This window comes from Falco rusticolus, chromosome 1 (assembly GCF_015220075.1).
Source record: "Falco rusticolus isolate bFalRus1 chromosome 1, bFalRus1.pri, whole genome shotgun sequence".
NCBI lineage: Eukaryota > Metazoa > Chordata > Aves > Falconiformes > Falconidae > Falco > Falco rusticolus.
In genome coordinates this window covers 125,896,848-125,918,161 of record NC_051187.1, presented here as the reverse complement: position 1 = coordinate 125,918,161, position 21,314 = coordinate 125,896,848, and the positions used below count along the sequence as shown (strand labels likewise).

At 38.5% G+C, this 21,314-nt stretch overlaps 1 protein-coding gene across 3 annotated transcripts in view; it reads right to left on the bottom strand.

Moving 5' to 3' along the window:
* VEGFC (vascular endothelial growth factor C) overlaps positions 1 to 21,314 on the bottom strand; it is an 82,261-nt gene that overhangs the window by 6,415 nt on the left and 54,532 nt on the right. For all 3 annotated transcript variants that reach the window (XM_037399423.1, XM_037399442.1, XM_037399432.1), the window contains exons 2-4: positions 16,920 to 17,133; positions 14,758 to 14,948; positions 3,694 to 3,845 (exon numbers count right to left, since the gene is read on the bottom strand). In XM_037399423.1, the coding sequence (XP_037255320.1) occupies positions 3,694 to 3,845; positions 14,758 to 14,948; positions 16,920 to 17,133 (557 nt within the window). The remainder of the gene's footprint in view (positions 1 to 3,693; positions 3,846 to 14,757; positions 14,949 to 16,919; positions 17,134 to 21,314) is intronic.

Below are 21,314 nucleotides of genomic sequence, written 5' to 3'. Positions count from 1 at the left end.
GGCTAGTAGGTGCACCACAGACAGAATATTTATGTGTGATATCTCATCTTCCTTGCCTGCAATTTCTTTATCACGGCAGGTGACATTACAACTTTTAACAAGTTGTGCCTAACTTCGTGCATCCGGGCTGTGTCATTTATTCATCATTTCTGTAGTACTTCTAAAATCCCCATCTGTTAAGGCAGCACATACATTACAAATTTTAAGCACTTTTCATTCCCCCGAGGATCATTACTCATGCATTCAAAAATGCAGGTGCTGGGACATTCTTCCATGATCGTCGTTCCAGTATACCACTCCCTTTCACCACATTAAACAACTCTTTGCTTGTAAAGACTGCTGTAGTTTAACATCACCCTGCATCACCTCATACTTTATCAAGCTGGTGTTTCCTGATTTCATTCCACTAATGATCTCACTCTTGCTCCCTCACTTGGCACATATGTCCTTTTGCCTGCCTCCTGATTCTGCTTAAAAACCAGTATGGATAATTTACAGACATATTATTGTTTTCTTGGTTTTTTTTTTTAAAAAAACAACCCGCAGCAGCCTGGGTCTAACCAGCTACCTACAGAAGGAAGCTAGGGTGACAGCACGAAGAAAACACCAAGTGCATATGAATCCACGAGAAGACAATGTTGATACACAACCCAAGTTACCAGAACTTGAAGGGAACAATACATATTTCAGCATCAGGGTTGGAGACATCCAGCAAAAGGAACTAGAACTGTTTCTTTACCATTTCTACCCTGGTTGCTAGTACAGAAAATTATTGGGAGATATAGCTGAAATTTAACACTTCAAAAAAGTTCAGAAAGGCTAGGAAAAAAAAATTGGGGGGTAAAACCACTTTGCAGAAAATTTCACTACCTCCTTCCAAACCATTCTCAACTCAACTAAAAGAAAAAGGAACAATAACAAAAAAATATCAGCATGCTAACTTGTTAGCTGCCAGTGTCAGGACAGATAATACACAAGAGGAGGAAACATTAAATGTGTACAACATACGTCTAAACCCACATCTAAAATATGCTTATCTGCTCTGTAAGCCCCCACCCACAAATCATGGGAAAAGAAGGTCACCACAGAGACTTGATCCGAACTAGGTGTATTGCAGGCCCCTCTGCTCCCGCTCACCCCAAATCACTAAACTTCTGAGAGGGATAATATCCTAACTCAGTCACACACCTCGATGACATTCTATATAAACAGAGAAGAGTACAACTTCAAATACCATTAATCCAGGAGGAATCCTGAAACACTGGTTAACATGAACTGACATGCCTCAGCTCTGCAAGCGTGTAGAAGTAGCTACTACATTTTAGAAAGAAAAAAAAGGAAAGAAGTGGGAGAACAGGCAAAGACCGAGACCTTAATTCTCAGGATAGAGATGTAGAGAAAATATATTATTTGTATTCTATCTTACATGTAATTTATCTCTTCTAACACATGCCTGTGCATCAGGGCATAATCCAGCCTTGAATTCGTATTAGATCCCAAGTGTTACTACCCTAAACCCAGAGATTATGCTCTTAGGCTTTTCAGTAATGCGTAAGAAAGTCATATATGAGCAAGTAGGTAAGTACGTGCACACATGCAGATCTGCCACTGTGACAAGAAAGTACATTTCCAAGTTTTGGCTTTAATGCAGTTTTACTGGCGTTCAAACCTGTAACTAAAAATGTTAAGGAAAAATAGCAAGTTGAAACGAAATTGGGAAATATAGTACAAATTAAAAAGCCCCACTGGGATTCTGAAAAGCAACCAGGCACCCACCAGGAACATGCAAATCTAGAAGCACTCAGCTTGGGTTTTTTTCTTCTATTTTATTGTAAAAACCCATAGATTTTAAACGTACAGACAGTACTTGGCAGCAGAGAAGGCCTGTATATATTCTGATGTAGTGCTGCTCTGTCTTACTGTTGTGGTTTAACCCCAGCCAGCAACTAAATACCACGCAGCCACTTGCTGACTCCCCCCCCCGCCTGGTGGGATGGGGAGAATTGGGAAAAGGTAGAACCCATGGGTTGAGGTGAGAACAGTTTAGTAATTTAAATAAAGCATCAACAACAACAACAGTGAATGTAATGAAGAGGAAAGGGAGAGAGAGGAATAAAACCCACTCGCTCACCACCTGCTGACGGGTGCCCAGCCAGCCCCCGAGCAGCGCTCAGCCCCTCCGAGCCGGTGATATCCCCCCCCGTGATATACTCAGCGTGACGTTCTATGGTCTAGAATATCCCTTTGGGAAGTTCAGCTCTGTCCCGGCTCTGCTCCCTCCCAGCTACTCGTGCCCCTGCTCACCGGCAGAGCAGGGGAAACTGAAGCGCCCTTGACTTTGTATGGACAGTACTCAGCAACGACTACACCATCAGTGTGTCATCAACATCATTCTCATACTAAATCCAAAACGCAGCACCATGCCAGCGACTGAGAAGAAAGTTAATTCTATCCTGGTGGAAACCAGGACACTTACCTTTCTTGAAGCGTGATTCCCTTACTCACAGCACAGCCAGCCTGTGAGCGCTGGTCAAAGTCTTGTATCTGTATGCTTACTTCCCTCTAACTACAGGTTCCTGGCTAAAATAAAGTCTTGCACTAGTAATTCTAACTGCTCTTAATCTGGAAGCACCGAGAAGCTGCCAACAGTGAGCATAATTTGACTTCACTAATGACTTCTGGCTTTTGATTTTTTTCTAATGTGTTAATTATGCAATTATTTAACTATTGATAGATTTATTTCCTAATATTTTTCTAATCCACTGTTTATGATTCATGTTTTGATGAAAAAATTCAATAATTAGAATACAAATAGAACATAATCTGTGTTTCGTTGGAACATGTCAGAAAACATCCAGACTTCAACTGACTGAAAAGAGAGAGAAAACAACCTAACTTAGACTTAGGGGCATTTTACACTATTCACTTGCCATATTAAAAATGTCTACAATTGATTCCACTTCAGCTTGTAGTTATTGGTCCTTCCATGAAGCAACTGTTAGTCCATTACGTATGTTTTGTCTCCTAAATACGTATACATAATGAAATCATCACTCAGTCCTCTAAAATGAAGGGAAGGAGTTCTTCAAGTATTTTAGTAACAGTTGCTTCAGTGCCAGATTTCTTCCTTCTCATTCAAAATCACCAAACAAATCAATATGCTAATTCTGTGACCTGTCAATTAATCCTTTATTTCCCCTTCCCATTCTGTTTTATTTTCGCTTCTGGCATATGAAGATCTCCAAAAAGATCTGGAGTTAAAGATTCCCAGGCCTTTTTTTTCAACAACATTTTAAATAGGAAAATATTTAAGAGACAGAGATGCTGTGCACTCCTTATTTGAAAGTGTTTTTTTTAAAAAAAGGTAATCAAGAACAGATAAAGAAGTTGATTTTAATGTTTCCTTCAAGCCTCAATTGCATTGCAGCTCTTTCCATGGAACAAACCCCACAAACAACATTATTCTTCATTTTAAAATCAGCTAGCCCCAGTTAATCCACTGGGTAAAAAGCTAATGTTACTAAAGTAACATTCCCTTCGTGTAAAACAGTACTAGCTCCTTTGCAAAATGCACTCTGCTACTACTACTGTGTAGTTCACCTATCTTAATTGTGAAAGCTTCCAGCAACATTTTAAATCTAATTATATAGGCTTGCTCATAATGCAAAAGAAAAGGCAAGGTCTCATACTCACGGAGTTTGTGTTGCTGGCAAGGAACGTCTTATGATAGAATGAACTTGTCTGTAAACATCCAGCTTGGACATGCATCGGCAGGACGTGTGGTTGGCAAAGCTGACGGTTACCGGTTTGGGGCCGTGAGAGAGAGGCACTGTGATCTCAAACAACTAGAAAAGGGAAAGGAAAGGAAAGCATGTTTTTATAGATCAGCAACAGTGCAACTAAAAATAACATAAGGACATACAAAAAACCTATACGGAATTTAAGTTTTAGGTTTTTGTTCTCTGCCATCCTTCAGTGGCATAGTCAATTGTACCGCTAAAAAATCGTTATGTGCAAAATGAATACAATCGCTGTGGTACGGCAATTCATGTTTTTAGTGTTAAACCGTGTTACGTGCCTGTTTGCTTACTATAACATTTAACATTCAAAGAGGAAAACGTACAAACAACACATTTTTCTAGACAAAATGACTTCAAATTGGCAGCCTTTTAAAAAAAACTAAACCGTAATATTTGGAAGGTGCTTCAAAAAGTTGGAAAACCAGAACAATTTTAAAAGGGGGTAAGCTACAGCCTAATACATCAGTTGCACAATTACAAAAACATTGTGTAAAACAGCAATACGTTGGACTTAGATCAAAACATTTTTGGATGAACAAGTTTTGAACTGTAGCATGCTGTATTTTTTACTTTCCAGTATTTGTATCAATGCAAATTATATGGTTACCCTAACAGAATGCATCTTGAACTATTTTTTTCTCAAGATATTAAGAAATATCCACTATTAATAAAATAATAATGTATGTGAATGAATAAAATTCTAATTTTAGCAGGAAATTAGTTCAGCTGGTGGAAGAGGACAACTTCAGTGGTACCTTGTGGAAAAAGAGAACATGTGGTAACAGACAAACAGTGAGGCTCATTTCAGTATTTAATTCAGGACACCTACTTCATCAAATTAAGAAGGTTTCACTGTTGAAACATGGATTTCAATAGCCTCCTGAAAATTAGTTGGGACAAATACTTTAGGTCAAAGCCTTACAAACTCTTTTTTTTTTGATAGTATTTTTAATAGGATAATAGTGCACTGTTGCCTTTTAGGTACACAGTTGCTTTTCCAAATATATTTCTGCACCTTCTGGGGATTTCACTGCATTTAAAAACGTGGTCATTGGTTATTATTCCAGTTTCAGTTGATGAGAATGTATAACTAGATTTTATTTTTTTAGCTGAGATCTATTTGCAATGCTTTCTTATAATCAATAACTTTATAGTATGGCATATAGGCAGCATGCAAATGTAATCAAAATACTGGTAATTTTAAATGATTGAGAGTATGAAGTAAATTTACAAGATGTCCTGAAAAGGGTACCTTGGCACTGAAGTATGCAAGAGAGCCTGAGTACTTTCAAGCATGCAGGTACAGCAGTATGGGATATATTCACCAAGTACTCACAGGTTAAAGGGCACTTGTGCAGCCAACGATAAAGCTTGTACTATTAATAAACCTGAATCATAGAACTTACACCTGAATTGTATAAAGCATCATTAAGTCTGATAGGTATTACCTGTTTCACGCAACAAATTTTGACATCATTTAGTGACTGCAACTTTAAAAAAGTCTAACACTCCGAATGTCATCATACAAGAACTAAAACTGCAAAAGTATTTATTTGTATTAGATTCTGTTAACAGAAGATTACAATGCTATTATTTTTGCTGCAAAAGCACCACATCCCTTCCGTTAGTTTTAAATGTGCTTTTTTTCCCCCACTACAGTCTAGAAATGCAAGCTGGTATGTATTTACTTATGTAGAAGGAAATCCAAACCAGAAAATTGTTTCCTTCATCTTTTTAATACTGATGAAAAAACCCTGTCTTTCTAGGGAGCTACCATGAAGAGCTTCTCTTGTTAGACAGACTTCCAGCCAAAGCATATTAGCACTTGGATTCTTGCTCCAGCTGCAAAATAAGTAACACTTCTTAAAATTTTGGTCTTGAGTCATCAGTAAGATAAGGGCACAAGTCCACGTCTAGTTTAAAGTTTGGTACCAATAAAATGAATGCCTATTTCTCACCAGACATACCTCCAGGGTTTTGACAAAGTTCAACACAGACTTCTGGAAAGAGACTTTCTGATCAACTTTTTATTATATTTACAATCCTTTTTGGCATCCAAAACCAATATTTACCCTTATCTATTATAAAAGTTCCTTTAAATTAATCACAAAAGGAATTCCTACCAAGATGCCTCGTCCAAATAGAGCAATAATCATAACCCAGAGATATAATTCTCATACTGATGTAATGTCGCTTTATGTACTTACTAATTTATTTTAAAAATAGGCACCTACGTGAAGGCCATCATAAGTTTTGTTATAATGCACAAACTAGGAAATTAGAAAGGATGAAGGTGGTGGTGTAGATGTAGACAGAGAGGACTGTGTTTATGAAAAATAGCTTTCATTTCTGCATACAGTACACATTTGAGAAAATACATGCTGAGTTCTTTGGGCTTCTGTTTTTTAAATACTGATCTTTAATCAAATGACAAAACATCTATATATGCGAGAGTACCTTTTTTTAAACAATTTGTGTTTTCAGAAGGACAGCACAACAGGTCTGGACCTCTAAAAATCTGGATAGCTAAGAATCTACAGATGCAAAAGCCTTTACTATACTAAATATAAGAAAACTGATTCCTAAAAGACATTTATGAATTGAGAGGCAGAAGAAAGAGTATGGACTTAATTACAATACTACACATGTAAAGAGAATCTTGTTCTCTCTGCTTTCTTATCACAGTATGAACTTCTTTTTCCAAAGGTGAAGTAAAAACCCACTATAGGGAGAACTGATAAAACTTTGAAACTGAAGACGCATGATTCTTTGCATGGACTGAACTTCAGGTGACTAGAAAAAAGGGCATGTTCTGTTCTTCTTCTGTTCTTGGAGATCGGTTTGTCACGCTGCAAAGCACAGCAGACTCCAGACTGCTGGAGACGGCAGTGTAGGACTATTGCTACAATTCCAAACCAGCTAAAAGAGGTCCCTGGCAGGCTAACTGTCCTCCTGTTTGGCATCCCGAGTGCACCGAGAGAGATTTCACTAGAACACCTGAGACATACCAATTGTGAGTGGAAATGATGAACATTGTCTTAATCTACATTTATCCTTCCATCTAAACTATGAAAGGTTATCAGTTTAGAGATAAGTATTGCTAACAACTACTCCCATAAACGTTTCAGTGGTGCAATGCAAAACACCCCTAGTTAAACAATGTAAAGGTAGACTAGCTTCCTTAACTTCACTGAATCTCCTTCAGTTTGTTCAACTAAATTCTCTTAACAGCAATGCATTTTACATCACCTAATAGTAGCTACTGTTCATATATAAAGTAAAAAACTTAAGACAACTATTTATATTAGATACTGTATTATATTATATTTGGTATTACACTTCTAGTCCTCACTTTTGGCAAGTGCTTAAGATGATACACGAACTAGCATTTTGAAGAATATAAACCAGATCTATTTTCATTAACGGGACTGATGGATGTGAAATACTGGGGCTGGAAATACTGATTTGTTCTTTCTTCACTTTTCTGCAAACGCTATCAAGATACTATATTCTGATGCATACTGAAAAATGAGGTATTTATTCTTATCTTCTGATAATGAAACTGTATCAAGAAGAGATTTCACAAGAAATACATTCTTGAAAAGTAGTCTGTTACAGAAAACACATAATAATTCAGTTTAAACAATCTCTGGCATTTTAAAGAAGACCCACTCTAAAAAAAAAATGTATATTCTGCTCTCAGCTGTGATAGCAGCATCTCTAAATCCAATGAAGCTGCTTAAGTGTGAGTAAACTCTCAATATACATAAGCTGGGTTTGAATTATCATCTTAATAAATCACTTCAAATTAGGTAAGATCGGACATTGTGTAATGCTTTCTGGTTTTGCTAACATCTCTAATTTATTTCTTTCTCATCTTCATCCACCAGAACAATAAGCTCAACATCTATTGTCACTACAGGGCATGCTGGGCAACACGTCACAGCCAAACGTCAATATCTAGAAAGGGTATTTCTACGAGAAATGCACTGTAACAACAGTGTATAAGGCTGGTTCTTGACTCCCTTCTTTGCTGGCAACACTACTGGTTGTGGCTACTATTGCTGGTACCCATACTGCCCAAATGGGTGCCTCTTCTTGGAGATCAGATGGCTTATATTTCTGTCTGACTTCTCACTTGGTAAAGGATTGGTTTTACAGTATCCTTAGAGGCCCAAATCTTCTCTTCCTTCCCAACTTCATATCATAGTAAAAATTGGATTAATTCACACTACAGGCAATAGGTAAAAGACATATCCTTCAGGTCTGTTCTTCAGGGACCAATGCCTAAACCCAGACATTCAGGACTAAAGACTACAAAAAATGAGGTTCAGTCCCTAGAACATGAGATCTGACAGCAGCAGCGATTAGAGCAGTGTTTTCAAAGCTTTTATTGCTTGCAGTTTTCAGAAAAAAATGTTACAATTATAGCACATTAAACAGCAAATCAAAGTACATTACGTATTGCTAGAGTTGGATGCAAATACAAGTTAAAAGAAAAATATTAGACTCAACCTGCCCATGTTGTCCTGCACATTTGTGCTACTAACGCCGCATTGTCAAGAAAGCAGTGGAAAATACCCACTGAAGCAGTATGTGATAGCACAGCTATGGAGCATTACATACAACAAAACAAAACAAATTAAATCACACAAAATCGCAGTCAAAGCTCTGACCTCTTCCACAGAAGCTAGTATCATAAACATGTATCAGTAACATACTGTTAATCTTAGTGTGTAACACATACTAATGGAAGCTCTACATAACTGAAGAACAGTTGAAAACCATACGTAGTTAACGAATTTCACAAGAACCGAATACATGCCATTCAGCCAAGACCAAGGCTGTTTTGTCACTGAAAGCCTCATGGTAGGTCTTCCAGTCTTTCTTGTATTTTCTAATATTTCTCTTCAAAGTACTGTGCTCAGCCCTTGTGTCCTAAGGTCTTCACCTCTGTGCCAACCTCCTCTCACTTCAGCCCACCCAAAACTTCCCTTTCAGCCAGCCCATGAAGCTTGATTTCCCTTCCCTCTTCTTGGGTTCCTTAGCATAATTTTTAGTGTTCTGGCACACACACATCTTGGCTCAGCTGCTTTTGGATCAACTAGGTTCATTCCTTCCCAACGAAAGGTGGGTCTACCAATGACAGATTCTCCCTAGATGATGGGATTTAGGTTCCTAGATCTGAAACTGCACCAGATTTTTTGTTCAGCTCCAGGTTACAAAGTGTTCTAGTTACGAAGAAAGCCAAGTCTTCTAACAATACCATTTGCCTCCTAGCTCTTTCTTTTTTCTTTTTTTTAACACTTAAAAGTATGCAGATTGTCTCAAAGATAACGAAACACACATTCCTAATACAAGCAAACAAGTATCGTATCCTTTACCTAAAACAAGGAAACATGAACATTTTTTTAGATTAAAAAAACCCATTGTTTTTTGTTTTTACTGATAAAGCCATATGCACTTTTTCTTACTCCGGTCTAAGAAAAAGCAGAACCACCACTTTTACTGAGGTTTTGAAGCAAAAAACTAAAAGCAAACCCAGCACATCTGGCAGAAAAATGTCAACCTCTATTGTTAAAGAATAGCGAAGTTAGGCTAAGGATGCCAGTAGAGTTTATAACGGAGTATGATGGATAATCTTAATATTAGGCTACTTAAGCTAGAGTTGTTTACCGTGGAACAAGATTATGCGTGACTATAAATGTTTTTTTCCCCATTCTTCTCTGTCATGAAAAAGCTCTAGAGAAAAGTATAGTAAATGACTTAAATAGAAACTGTGTGCTAAAACTCTGACAGTAATTGGTACTATATGGATTTTAAAAAAGAACTTTGGTTGCAAGACATTTTTTGTTATTATTATTTGAGGATACGTATTTTCTGTAGTTCCCATTGTCAATTACCAAGATGACTTGATAACTGTCTTTCAACCTAGCATAACTTGAAATGTTCATTTTCAAAAATGAAGGAAGGTCATTTTTCTTCGTACATTTGGATTACACTATCTGTAGTAAGGTATATTCTACGCTTAATACTTAACTTTCATTCCACTGCACCAGCCAAAATTAAAAGGCAGCATATCCTATGGTCAGCTGACCTGAACGTCAGCTTCATATACTTCTATTTTCTGCCTTCCAGTAGAGACAGGTAAATAATTAAAGAACTTTTCAGACTAATACAAAGGTAAGTGAATCATTAGATCACTTTTACAATCCTGTGTGCAACTACAAACAATTTTTTCCCCTAAATTTTCATTCTTTTACACGTCATTTTTTTAAATCCTTGAAGATCGGTGCATATGCTCTTTACTCCTCCAGTGAGAAGCACAGCAAGAGTACACCAGGCAAAGGTGTCTCTGAATTGTTCTCCCTAACCAGACCTGGCCTTTGGCACTCCAAAACCTGCAATTACTATGAAGCCAAGTGCACCAGTCCCCCTTCTTCCCATCCTTGTTATTTCTTCAGTCGTCCTTGCAAGAGCTTCCAGGGCAGACCTGTGTGCTCCATCCCACAACAGCCCTGTAGCAGCTTCTTTTCAGTTCCCGAACGGGCCACGCTCTTCTGTCAGCCATTTTTAGAGCTGCGGTGGAGAACTGAAATGAGGGTGGGACCAGAGTCTGGTCCATGACCTAGAGCTCACCATGATTTTAATATTAATTTTTTAAAAAATTATATCTAACAGCAGACAGGAATCTCTGCATGCTTGACCAAAACTGCTATCAGAATTCCGGAAAAAAAATATTCTCATATATTCCTCCTCAATGATCCTTAGAAAGGCATGTATTGTTGATTCACTGCATTGATAGCTCCTTCTTTAGACTAGAAGGACTTCATACCATACTTTCCAGAAGAACTGTTGATTTTTATACTTAGTATTTCTTTGCTTCAGCAGCTAAAATAAATTGTTCAGCACTACTGTCACATGCGCCAATATCCATTGTATCAGCACAAATACAATTACTATGATGATCAATGACTTCCAAAATATAAAATAATCAAAACACTTTCGTACCAGACGACGGAAGCTTATCATTCTAGAAACTTTTCAAATATAGGATTTATGTATGATTTTCCCCCCAGATTTACAGGAACTACTCTATGTTTGTCTGATAGACTGTGGTTTATTTTGGCAAGTTTCCCTTAAACATGGTTGACTCTCGGTTTCCATCACTTGTGATCTTTGCACTGCCTAAAGTGTCAGTAAGGCTGGCCAAGTATAACCAGTGTAACAAAGCACAATGTATCTAGAGAGATTTTTAAGCTAAGGATACAAGACTGGAAAGAATGAACAGAAGCTATCAGAAAAATGGTACACAATCGTTATTTATTTCACTAACTTTTTTTTTAAAAAACAGTATTTCAAGGCTTATGTGTGATACAACAACAGGTAACTTACGTGATATAACACATTTCATATCTGTTTGATATGCTCGGGTTCCTTATTTTATCTTTTTATATTTGAATCACTTTATTCCTCCCAGAAATTCTAATAAAAAACGTTTGGAAATTATACTGCTGTATCTCCCACTATTAATAGTACCTACTATATCATTACAATCATCAGCCTAACAGAAAAATGCATGGGAAAAGGCATAAGTGGTAAAGTTCAAAACAACTGAAAATTCTTATGACATATGCATCTCCAAACTGTGTAAAGGAACACCATGTACATCTCAAATATGGCAAGCAATTTTAAGCTGTTAACTTCTTTCCTGTGAGAAAAGCTCCCCTACATCTAATTCGAAACTGCTTGGAAAGATGTTTTCCCTTGAGGGACTTTTACTGTGACCATGAAACAAGAAGATTTAGGACCTTTCTATCAAATGATCTGAAAGAAGCCAAAAAACTGTCCACCCTGCCAGCCAAGAGGAAGACTGGAATGAGCTGGCTCTTTGACATCTGCTCACTGCCGCCCCTTCAACCTATACGCAAGTACCTATAGGTGCGGCATAAAAAATGTACAGCTGAGGGACAGGCTGTTGTTGCACCAGGTAGGTCCAAACCTTTTTAACTGCTGTTGAACTAGCTGTGCCATGTGAAAAAGAACAGTTGTTTGATTAATAACAATTAGAGAAATAAACAACACAACCACACCACGAAACGAAAAACCAACCAACCACCTTCCCCACAGACCTTAAACAAGCTGCCACCTGCAAAGTTGGGCTATTGCAGTGTCACAGCTAAAGGAAGAAAAAGATCTACTGCATTTTATGAATTAGCCTAGGGGGTTCTCAAACCTCGTACTATAGCTTAATTAAGAAATGGTCTCATGTCCTCATCATGTATAAACACCCCCTAGCAACTACTGGAATGATCTTTGTGGAAAAAATGGCATTTAAAGCAAAGCGGGATACTTTTCTGTTTTTCTCTTAATAAAGTGGCTAGAAAGGGGGCACACAGCCCGAACTACAGAACTATTGACCTCTCTCTGAACCACCACAGTGTTCCACAAGCCAATCTGGGAACATCTGACCTAGTCCATTCTCCTGGCGATCAATTATTTGCTCCCCATAAAAATAATCACTATGCTTAGCTCTTCTCTTTTTGATTAATTTTGATGAAAGCTGATATCAACTTTCTTTAATGTCTGGAACCGATGCTAGAGCTTGCCCTCACAGTAAGACCTCCAGCTGAAAAGTTAATTTCCCATTAAGACTTCTTCTGCAGGCTGAACAGCATGAAGTTATCTTTTGGAATTTACACACCAAAAACAAAACTACAAAAATGGTGAGATGAAAAAACAGAAGATGCCTGGTTACTAACCATTTGTTCTGATTTCATTCAGGAAATAAAAGGAAAACAGTAGTGAAAATAGGTGTGTAGGGTACCTGAATTCCACAGAAGGGTCTTGAATCCAATACTTTTTTCTTCCTAATTCTCATCTGATATAGGGTAAGCTGTGGTCACATAACTTTAAAAAGATTTGAGATGATGACAGATGAAGAGATATAGCTATAGCTCTCTTCCTTTATTAAGGGTTTTTTTAAAACTGCATTCTGTCAAGGACCAGATAAAACTGGAAAGCAGAAGCAAGACAGAAAACTCAAGAGATTAAATTGCTTGCTTTTACAGTATAGGTAAGAAAACAAAACAATGTTGTTGCCTCTTTCTTCTTTCTGACAAGTCCTTTAACATTTTCTTTTTCAGAATCTCTCAAATCTTTAACTACTTCTATATCATATAATCACCAATGGCATCAAGAACTTAAAAAAGAAACTCAGCACTAAACATTTTCTACTAGCAAAAATAAATTACTTCACTCAATAGATAAGAACAGAAAGATGAATAGAAAGGGATTATTTACCCCAAACTGATATGGTGCTCAAAGACCAGGAAATCTGTGCTAAGTGGAACAACTCTCTCTGTAACTAGATCATTCCAATAAGCTGAACTTCATAAATCCATGAAAAAAAAAAAAAGAAGTCCTATTTCTTGGTTTATAACATGAAAATTATATTTCCATCTTTCAAGCAAATGGAATTAGGACAGCTGTTTGTGGGAATAGCTATGGGCCTGAACGAAATCAGCGTTGTAGTTTTCTTTGTTCAAGCTATTTTGAGTTAGCATTATTCCTGCTTTGTGTGGCTGTCTACCACTAGCTTAAATTTAGGATTGAAAATTCTTGCTAGAATACACCACTTCAGACAGACAGATTTGGTGAGAAATGAGGACAAAAAAATTATTTTATAAAAAAAAAAAAAAAGCTGGGTTTTTTCTGTTTTTTTTCTGTTCCCTTTTTGGCCTCAAGAAGGCTCAGAGCACTAAGAAGTTTCGCAATAAAGTAGTGACATTTCCAGGGGCTACAATCTCATAGTTAGCTATGCAGTTGTGTATCTTCCTTATTAATATGTACTGCATCTTCAGCTCGATGAATCTAGTTGAAAAAGGAAGCAAGATTTACACTAAAATTAGTTTTCTTCAAAGTATCAGAAAGATGAGGTAAAAGGCCCACAACCAACAAAACTCCTACCAAATACTGTAACAAAAGCAAATTATCCTAGCAAACATTCTGAAGCATGATTATTTTTATGTGATTTTTCAGGGAAATGTTGTTTTAAGATAACTGTGATAGCTACTTGAAATAGAATAATGCATGTATGCTCATCCTTTAAAGGCAGCCCACAGGCTCAATGCTTAATCTCTGCACACTCCTACCTGATCACTAGCCCTGAACTTGAATAAAATCTGCACATATACCTGAGGAAGGTGCACTAAAACAAAAAGAATGGGTATGTTACACTAATATCTCTTAATATAGTAAATTTGGGTTCCTAAAAGGTTTATTTGCAACATGCATTGTGTCTGCACACGTCCTAAAGCAGTCTTCACTACTAAAATTAAAGGTTAGTTTTCCAGATTGCTTGCCTCATACAGCAGGCAAATGGTAGATGTAAAAAAAAAGGACAGAATTATGTTTCATGGATAATCTCAAAACTGAGAACAAGGCATCATAATTTTTTTATTCCCCTGCCACCCCCCCCGGAGAGGGAGAGGAGAGGGAGAGGAGAGGGAGAGGAGAGGGAGAGGAGAGGGAGAGGAGAGGGAGAGGAGAGGGAGAGGAGAGGGAGAGGAGAGGGAGAGGAGAGGGAGAGGAGAGGGAGAGGAGAGGGAGAGGAGAGGGAGAGGAGAGGGAGAGGAGAGGGAGAGGAGAGGGAGAGGAGAGGGAGAGGAGAGGGAGAGGAGAGGGAGAGGAGAGGGAGAGGAGAGGGAGAGGAGAGGGAGAGGAGAGGGAGAGGAGAGGGAGAGGAGAGGGAGAGGAGAGGGAGAGGAGAGAAGAGAATATATTTTGGGGAAAAGAGAACACTTTCTTCTGGGCAGCAGTCTCTTCAGCTGTTTTTCCTATGTATTCTGGAATTGATTCTTTTCCTTCCGTGTACTAAGTAAGAAGGTTTAAAATATGCATGATCACAAATGGATTTGCAAGGAGCACTTGGACTGTAGTAAGAGTGAGAACTTACTGTCTTGCTGATGTAATTTGTGCTGACATTCATACACTGGAGTCCTTCGCTATTGCAGCAACCTCCACATCTGTAGATGGATACACATGGAGGTTTAAAGAAGGTGTTTGTAGTTGCTCCAAACTCTTTTCCCACATCCACACACACTTCACGTGGCATGCACTGAGTTTTTCTCCATTCAGTATCAATACCTGCCAAGTTACAGGGAATTTCATGTGTTATAAAGTAACTGTTTAAAAACAATACTTTCCTGCAGTAAATTAGTAGGATTTTTTTTTTTTTTATTTAGAACCGAAAATGTAATTGCTAGTCACACCTTTTATTCAGTACACATCTCTCTATGTTAACTTCTAATTAATTTTTCTTCTTCATAGGGATGTGGCACATTGTCATGGAGCAGAAGGAAAGTCACAGCAGAGCTACAAGGGGAACCTAACAAGATTGGGTAGATCATATGACATAGAATCATGGAATTATAGAATAGTTTGGATTGGAAGAAACTTTTAAAGGCCATCTAGTCCAACCCCCCTGCAATAAGCAGAGATACCTTCAACTAGATCAGGTTGCTTGGAGCCCCATCCAACCTGACCTTGAATGTTTCCAGGGACGGGGCACCTGCCACCTCTCTGGGTGACATGTTCCAGTGTTTCACCACCCTCATTATGAAAAATCTCTTCTTTATTATCCCTTGTCCTATCACAAGTCCCTACCAAGAAGTTTGTCCCCATCTTTCTTGGAAGTCCCCTCTAAGTACTGAAAGGCTGCAGTAGAGTTTCTCCAGAGCCTTCCCTTCTCCAGGCTGAACAACCCCAACTCTCTTGGCCGTTCCTCACAGGACAGGTGCTCCACCCCTCTGATCACTTTTGTGGCCCTCCTCTGGACCCACTCCAACAGGTCCATGTCTTTCCTGTGCTGAGGGCTCCAGAGCTGGACGCAGTGCTCTAGGTGGGGTCCCACCAGAGCCGAGCAAAGGGGCAGAATCACCTCCCTCAACCTGCCGGCCAGCAGCTACAGCTGTACATGTCCCTCCTGCTATGGCTGGGGTGAGTCTCACCATGAGTGAAGTCTAAAGTACTGCACATCTCCCCCAGGTAAGCATAGCTGGTCCCACACAGCACTTCACTTGGATACTATATATTAGAAACATTAAATTCTATACTTACACACTTAACGTGAAATTAATTTGAACACGTTTACTTTTTAAACTCAAAGAGTATAATTCAAAGCAAAAGGTTATTATTTAGCTGTTCTATACACCATAGGAATTAATCTGAGAGGCAATATTTGCGCCCTGCCCAGGTTACCTATGCAAATTTGGGCAAACATTTTACACCATGTTATACAGACTTTTACCAGATACAACCTTACACTAAACAGCCGTGAAACTTGCAGCTATACAATAAAGGCCTCTTCATTCTCTCCTGGCAACAGTTTTTGTTAGGCTATTCAGCAAAAATGGAAATTTCTCCTCATGTGTACCTTAATGTCTCCATTAAAATACATGATTTCCAATATCATGTCAAAAAAAACACACCTCCTGCTATAAATCCTGTGTTTGCCTGCAAGCACTTGCTTAAACTGTAAGCTAATATATTTTTATCTAGGCCATCTAAATCACTAAAGGGTATTGACATATTTGTCTGAAAGCCGGTTTTTTTCTGGTTTGAGCATAACAACGTGACAACTGTGCTCATGTTACAGGAAAAAGCTACAGGTGGATTATTTAGCATCCTAAAGCAATAATGCATGAGAGAAGAAGGCACTACCAGCCGTGACGTGATTGCAAAAACAAGCAGAAACAGTTCCATGAATCCAACTATCAGTGCCCTCTTTCCTTTCTCAAAATTGTTACAGCCTCTGCAAAGCAAGATTGCTTACACCTGAAGACAAACACTTAACTTCCTCTACCCATTGAGCCGAGAAGCACTCTGTAGAAGCACCTCTCTTACAATGGATGTACCAAAAATATGTCTGCAGAGCAATTTATTTCATTAGGGAAGGCTGATTTTCAAATATTTTATATTATAGACATGGCATCAATTCAAACTGCAGAGGTTGGTTTCCTGACAATGCTTAGGTTTTAAAATATTTTTGACACAACTGAGAAGCCTTCAGATTTTGATTCATTGTGTGTTAGAATGTGTTTTGCGCCCTGTACTTACTTTTCAGGATCTCTGCATTATAGTGTGCTGCAGCAAATTTCAGGGAATCATCTGATCTTGTGTCAAAGCTGGAGTGTCCCCTGTTGTGTTGCCAACCTCCTTTCCTCAACTGACATTTGAACATTTTCCAGTATTCTGGGTAAAGTACCGTCATGAGTTCATCCACACTGGACACAGACCGCAACTGCTCTTCCAGGTCTTTGCTTGCATGAGCCTGTCAAAGTAACATGCAAGATTAATTACTTTCTCTATTACACAAAGTTTGCTGGAAAGTAGTCTGAAAAACAACGCATACAGTGTAGAATGAAGTTGTACTCGAAGGGGTCCTCGTTAGAAAAAAAGCTTCTGTAGGTCCATGCCAACAGTACTATGTTGACAAATACTGAAATGTTTTGCTTCTGCCACTAACTCTTCACCGTACTTGTAGTTCAAAACGTCTCAGCGAGGAAGGAGCTATAGAATTAAGCCTATACAAGTAGAGTTTGCAGATTAAAAAAAAAATATGCATTTTTATCCTGGAAATAAAAGTTTTCATGATAAAATTCTCATTGCTTAAACACCAAAATATTTAAATGATGATCATGTTACATGTCACATACTTGTAAAGTAACACCAGATTTTTCCCCATTTCCCTTAGTCCAGGAAAATCAGAACACCCAGAAATTCAAAACATGTTACATTAGAAAAAAAAGAGGAAAATAATTCATATTACTTTGTGTCTTTTTAGGTAAAACCTTAATAAACAAATTCTATTAAAGACCACTAATCCTTGAACCAGTAGGAGTCAAGCACTTTGGTACCTTTAGGAATCTGAACTGCCCACCCCCTCACTGCTGAGAGTTTCAACTGAAACCCTTCGGGGCTCTAAGCACTAGCTCCTTGTCCCAAGAGCAGCCTCAGATCCTGTAATCTCCCTTTCTTATTTGCTGGCTTTTACACAAACTCATTGCATTTTCCTAAAAGACTACGGCTCCAATTTACATTCCAATTTCTCACTCACCTGCAAGATTCCTCTGTCCTTTCAGATGAAACATCACATTGCAAAGGCTTGCTGTTATTCCTGCCCACCCCTCTCATCCATGAGTTGCTGACTTCTCAAAGGGAAGGGCAGCAAGAAGCAAAGTCCTGAAGACTCTTCAGCCACCTTCTCAGCCTACATGGCCCTTAGATGGCAGTGTGAGACACAAAATACAGAGGTACACTTTTTACTAAGTGTGTAGCAAAAGGCTGCAGACTCTGTACAGTTTACTACAGAACCGCTGCTCTCATCCAAGAAACACCAGGCTGCAACAGTGTAAAGAGCATCTAAAACCAGAGATCTGAAACTATAGTAATTGAAATTTAGGAGTTCTTGTCAAACGCCGCTACTAACAAAAAAAGAAGCTATTTCAATTCAGTGATTTTGAACGTTACGCAAGTAAACCCCCCGTTCTGAGCGAGCTCAGCTGACTCACAGGCGCGCCTTGTCTCACAAACCACTAGAAGGGCACACAACGGCACGTGCTGTCGGATCCCCCTCCTCGGCAGGTGTCACTTACAGAGAAATGCCGCGGGGTCAGGCAGATTCACAGAACTCATTTCCGTAAATACAGTGGAATACAGAAGGCAATTTACACAGATTTCAACACCATTTTACATGTCAAGGCGTTATGAAGTTAAACAAAAATGTTTTCACTACTACTACAGTGACAGACCACTCTGTGCTCGGAGACTTCATTCATCAAACGATCAGCCTCAGACATGCGCTCATTCAGGACTTCATCTCCTTCCTTACCTCCATAGAAAGGGTCATCTCCAACCCAAGCCACCCGGCAAGCAGTATTGGGGCCTTGCCTTCAAATTCGTTGGCATCACGAGGCTTATCTCGCTCCCCACCACCCCTGGTCTCCTTGCAGGACACCACACAGGTTCCTAACCAGCAGGTCACGGATGAAAAGCCAAGCCGAACGAACCCCTAAGCCGCTGCCTCCTCACTTCTGTCTCCCCCGAGGGGTGAAAAGAGCAGGGTTTGAGAAACCTGATTCCTGCCAGACAGTTTTCCTGAGGGTGCTGCAGCACATGCCCCTTAATGAATGGGGAACAGCTCACCGCAGCAGTGCCGTAAACGCCAGCGTCGCGGATGCATGCCTGCCACGCGATGGGAATACACCTGGCACGGGAGGTCACAGCACGGAGGCAACACGCATAGCCTGTCACAAGGCTGGACACCAGTCCATTAGGTAAAAGGCTCAAGAATGGAAACTACGTCATCTAGTAACTGATCCTAAGAGGTTCTAGCAGTTCATGGGGGTTATACGGGAAAAGAATCCAACCAAAGGTTCACCAGCCTTTGATGAATCCCTTAAAAGCCTGTGCAGCCACTGTAGACAAAATGTTGGCTATTGCTGTTTCAGATATTCAAGGTACAGGCCTAGATCATCAGAAAAATAAGTACTGAAACTCAAAATTACCTAGCTGATAAGAAGCCAGGGGTATGCAGTTGGAAAGAGGTTATATTTGTTAGAAATAAGGTGTGTTGATGACAGCCTCTTTGATCAGGATATATATGTCTCTCCATCTGGACAGAATTCGGTACACATGTATAAAGCATGTATGAACAAAAGTCAAAACATGAAGAAATTAGTGGCTTTAACAAAGTATTGTATGAAATTTAATAAATTAATGTTTTCAACTGCATTTCTTCCTGGCTATTCCATGAGCCGGAGTGCCATGTGCCTACAACACAAACTGCTCACTTAACAGGAACTAAAGGAAAACAATTTCTGGAGCAGATATATAAAAACAGTTTTATTAAAAATCCAAATCATTATTGCATCTGAATTATTTTGTGCTTAGTTTAATAAAACCATTTGCTTATAAAGATGGCTTCAATTCAAATTTACAAATACACTGTGGACAACCAACTTGACCATTGGAGGGCTTTTGTTCTCTCCCCTCTTCCAATTCAGCAAGAAATGGAGAAAGAAATCCATACATGTATAGTAAACAAAGTACACACAGTGCCCAGAGTTAGGAAAAAAAAGGAATAGAAAAAAATATGTTGATTTTTCCAGTAAGTTACCAGTATTACCTTGACACACAGTTCAGTGATCTCCTCTTGGTATATTCATTGTAAAGTCTGTATTTGTTTAGCTGCAGCAAATTCTTCTTCTCTATCAGACTATTTAAAAGAACATGTGTAAGGAGCTGGTGGAGTGATTTAGTTTTCTACAACAGTCAACATTTATTGTTGACATGAACTTCAAATTAAATCTTAAATTCTGGTTGATTAGAAGAGTGTGGCTGTATACAGTAAAAACATCAGATCATTAAGGATTGGTAAAAAGAGTTTCTAAATTTTTAAGAGAGGAATGCAACTGCTTCCGTAAAAGTAACAGTTGTCTGGCAACATTCTTGACTTTGTGCAAATTTTGGTTAATTTCACAAAAATATACTGTCTCAGTCCCTACCTTTTATTCCAAATTCTTTGCTCTTTCTTAGTTGTGCACTTTTAGTGTAGGCAACTGAAAAAAAATTAAAAACTCAAAACGGCTTTGCAACAGAAACCCAGACTTCAACACATACTTAGAATTTATGGCAAGACACCAATAAAGTAACATTAAAAAAAAGTACTACAAATCAGAGGAGCTCTAATTTTTCATTAATCTTATGCAAGCCCAGATTAGTGAAGTTTAGAGAGGGTCTGTAGATGCAATTACTTTCAATTCCTAGATGTAATTTTAAATTTTAAAAATAATGTTAAAAAATTGTTCTACTGTCTGAAAGTAATATAACATTAACAAAGGTTGTGATAAGAGAAATTCTACAACTTTTAGGACCAAAGTGAGCTTTTTGCTAATGCAAACAGTCCACTGGTTTTCATGTAATCAGTTGCAGCGTGCTCCACATGAAATCCTGACCCAATTATTTAACGTCTTACTGGCAAGACATTCTGGGATCTATATTCTGCATCGAGAATGATGCAGGAAACAGTGCCATCAGTGCTTGTAGAGGAAGGAGTTTTCTCTGCCCCACATTTTTGATTATCTTTGCTGGGTCTTGGGCCCCCTTTTTTTTTTTTTTTTATAATACCACAAAACAGTGTTTCCCTCTGTCCTTTCGTTGGCCATTCTACTACTATCGCCATTTTTACCTATTATCAGTGTTGTCTTGCATGATCACCTAAAATCACTAGAAGCTATATTCTAGATAAAGACATTTGACTAGCCAATTTCTACAAGATGATGGATGATATTGAGCAAAATAACAATTTAAAAATACAAGAATGAATGGAGAACACAGTAAAGACAAGTTGCTCCATTTCACTTCTTCCAGGTTATTTTCCAAGAAACAGGGGAAATGACAAATATATATATAAATAAAGCAGTAAAGCTTGATGACAAGAGCTTTCTTGCT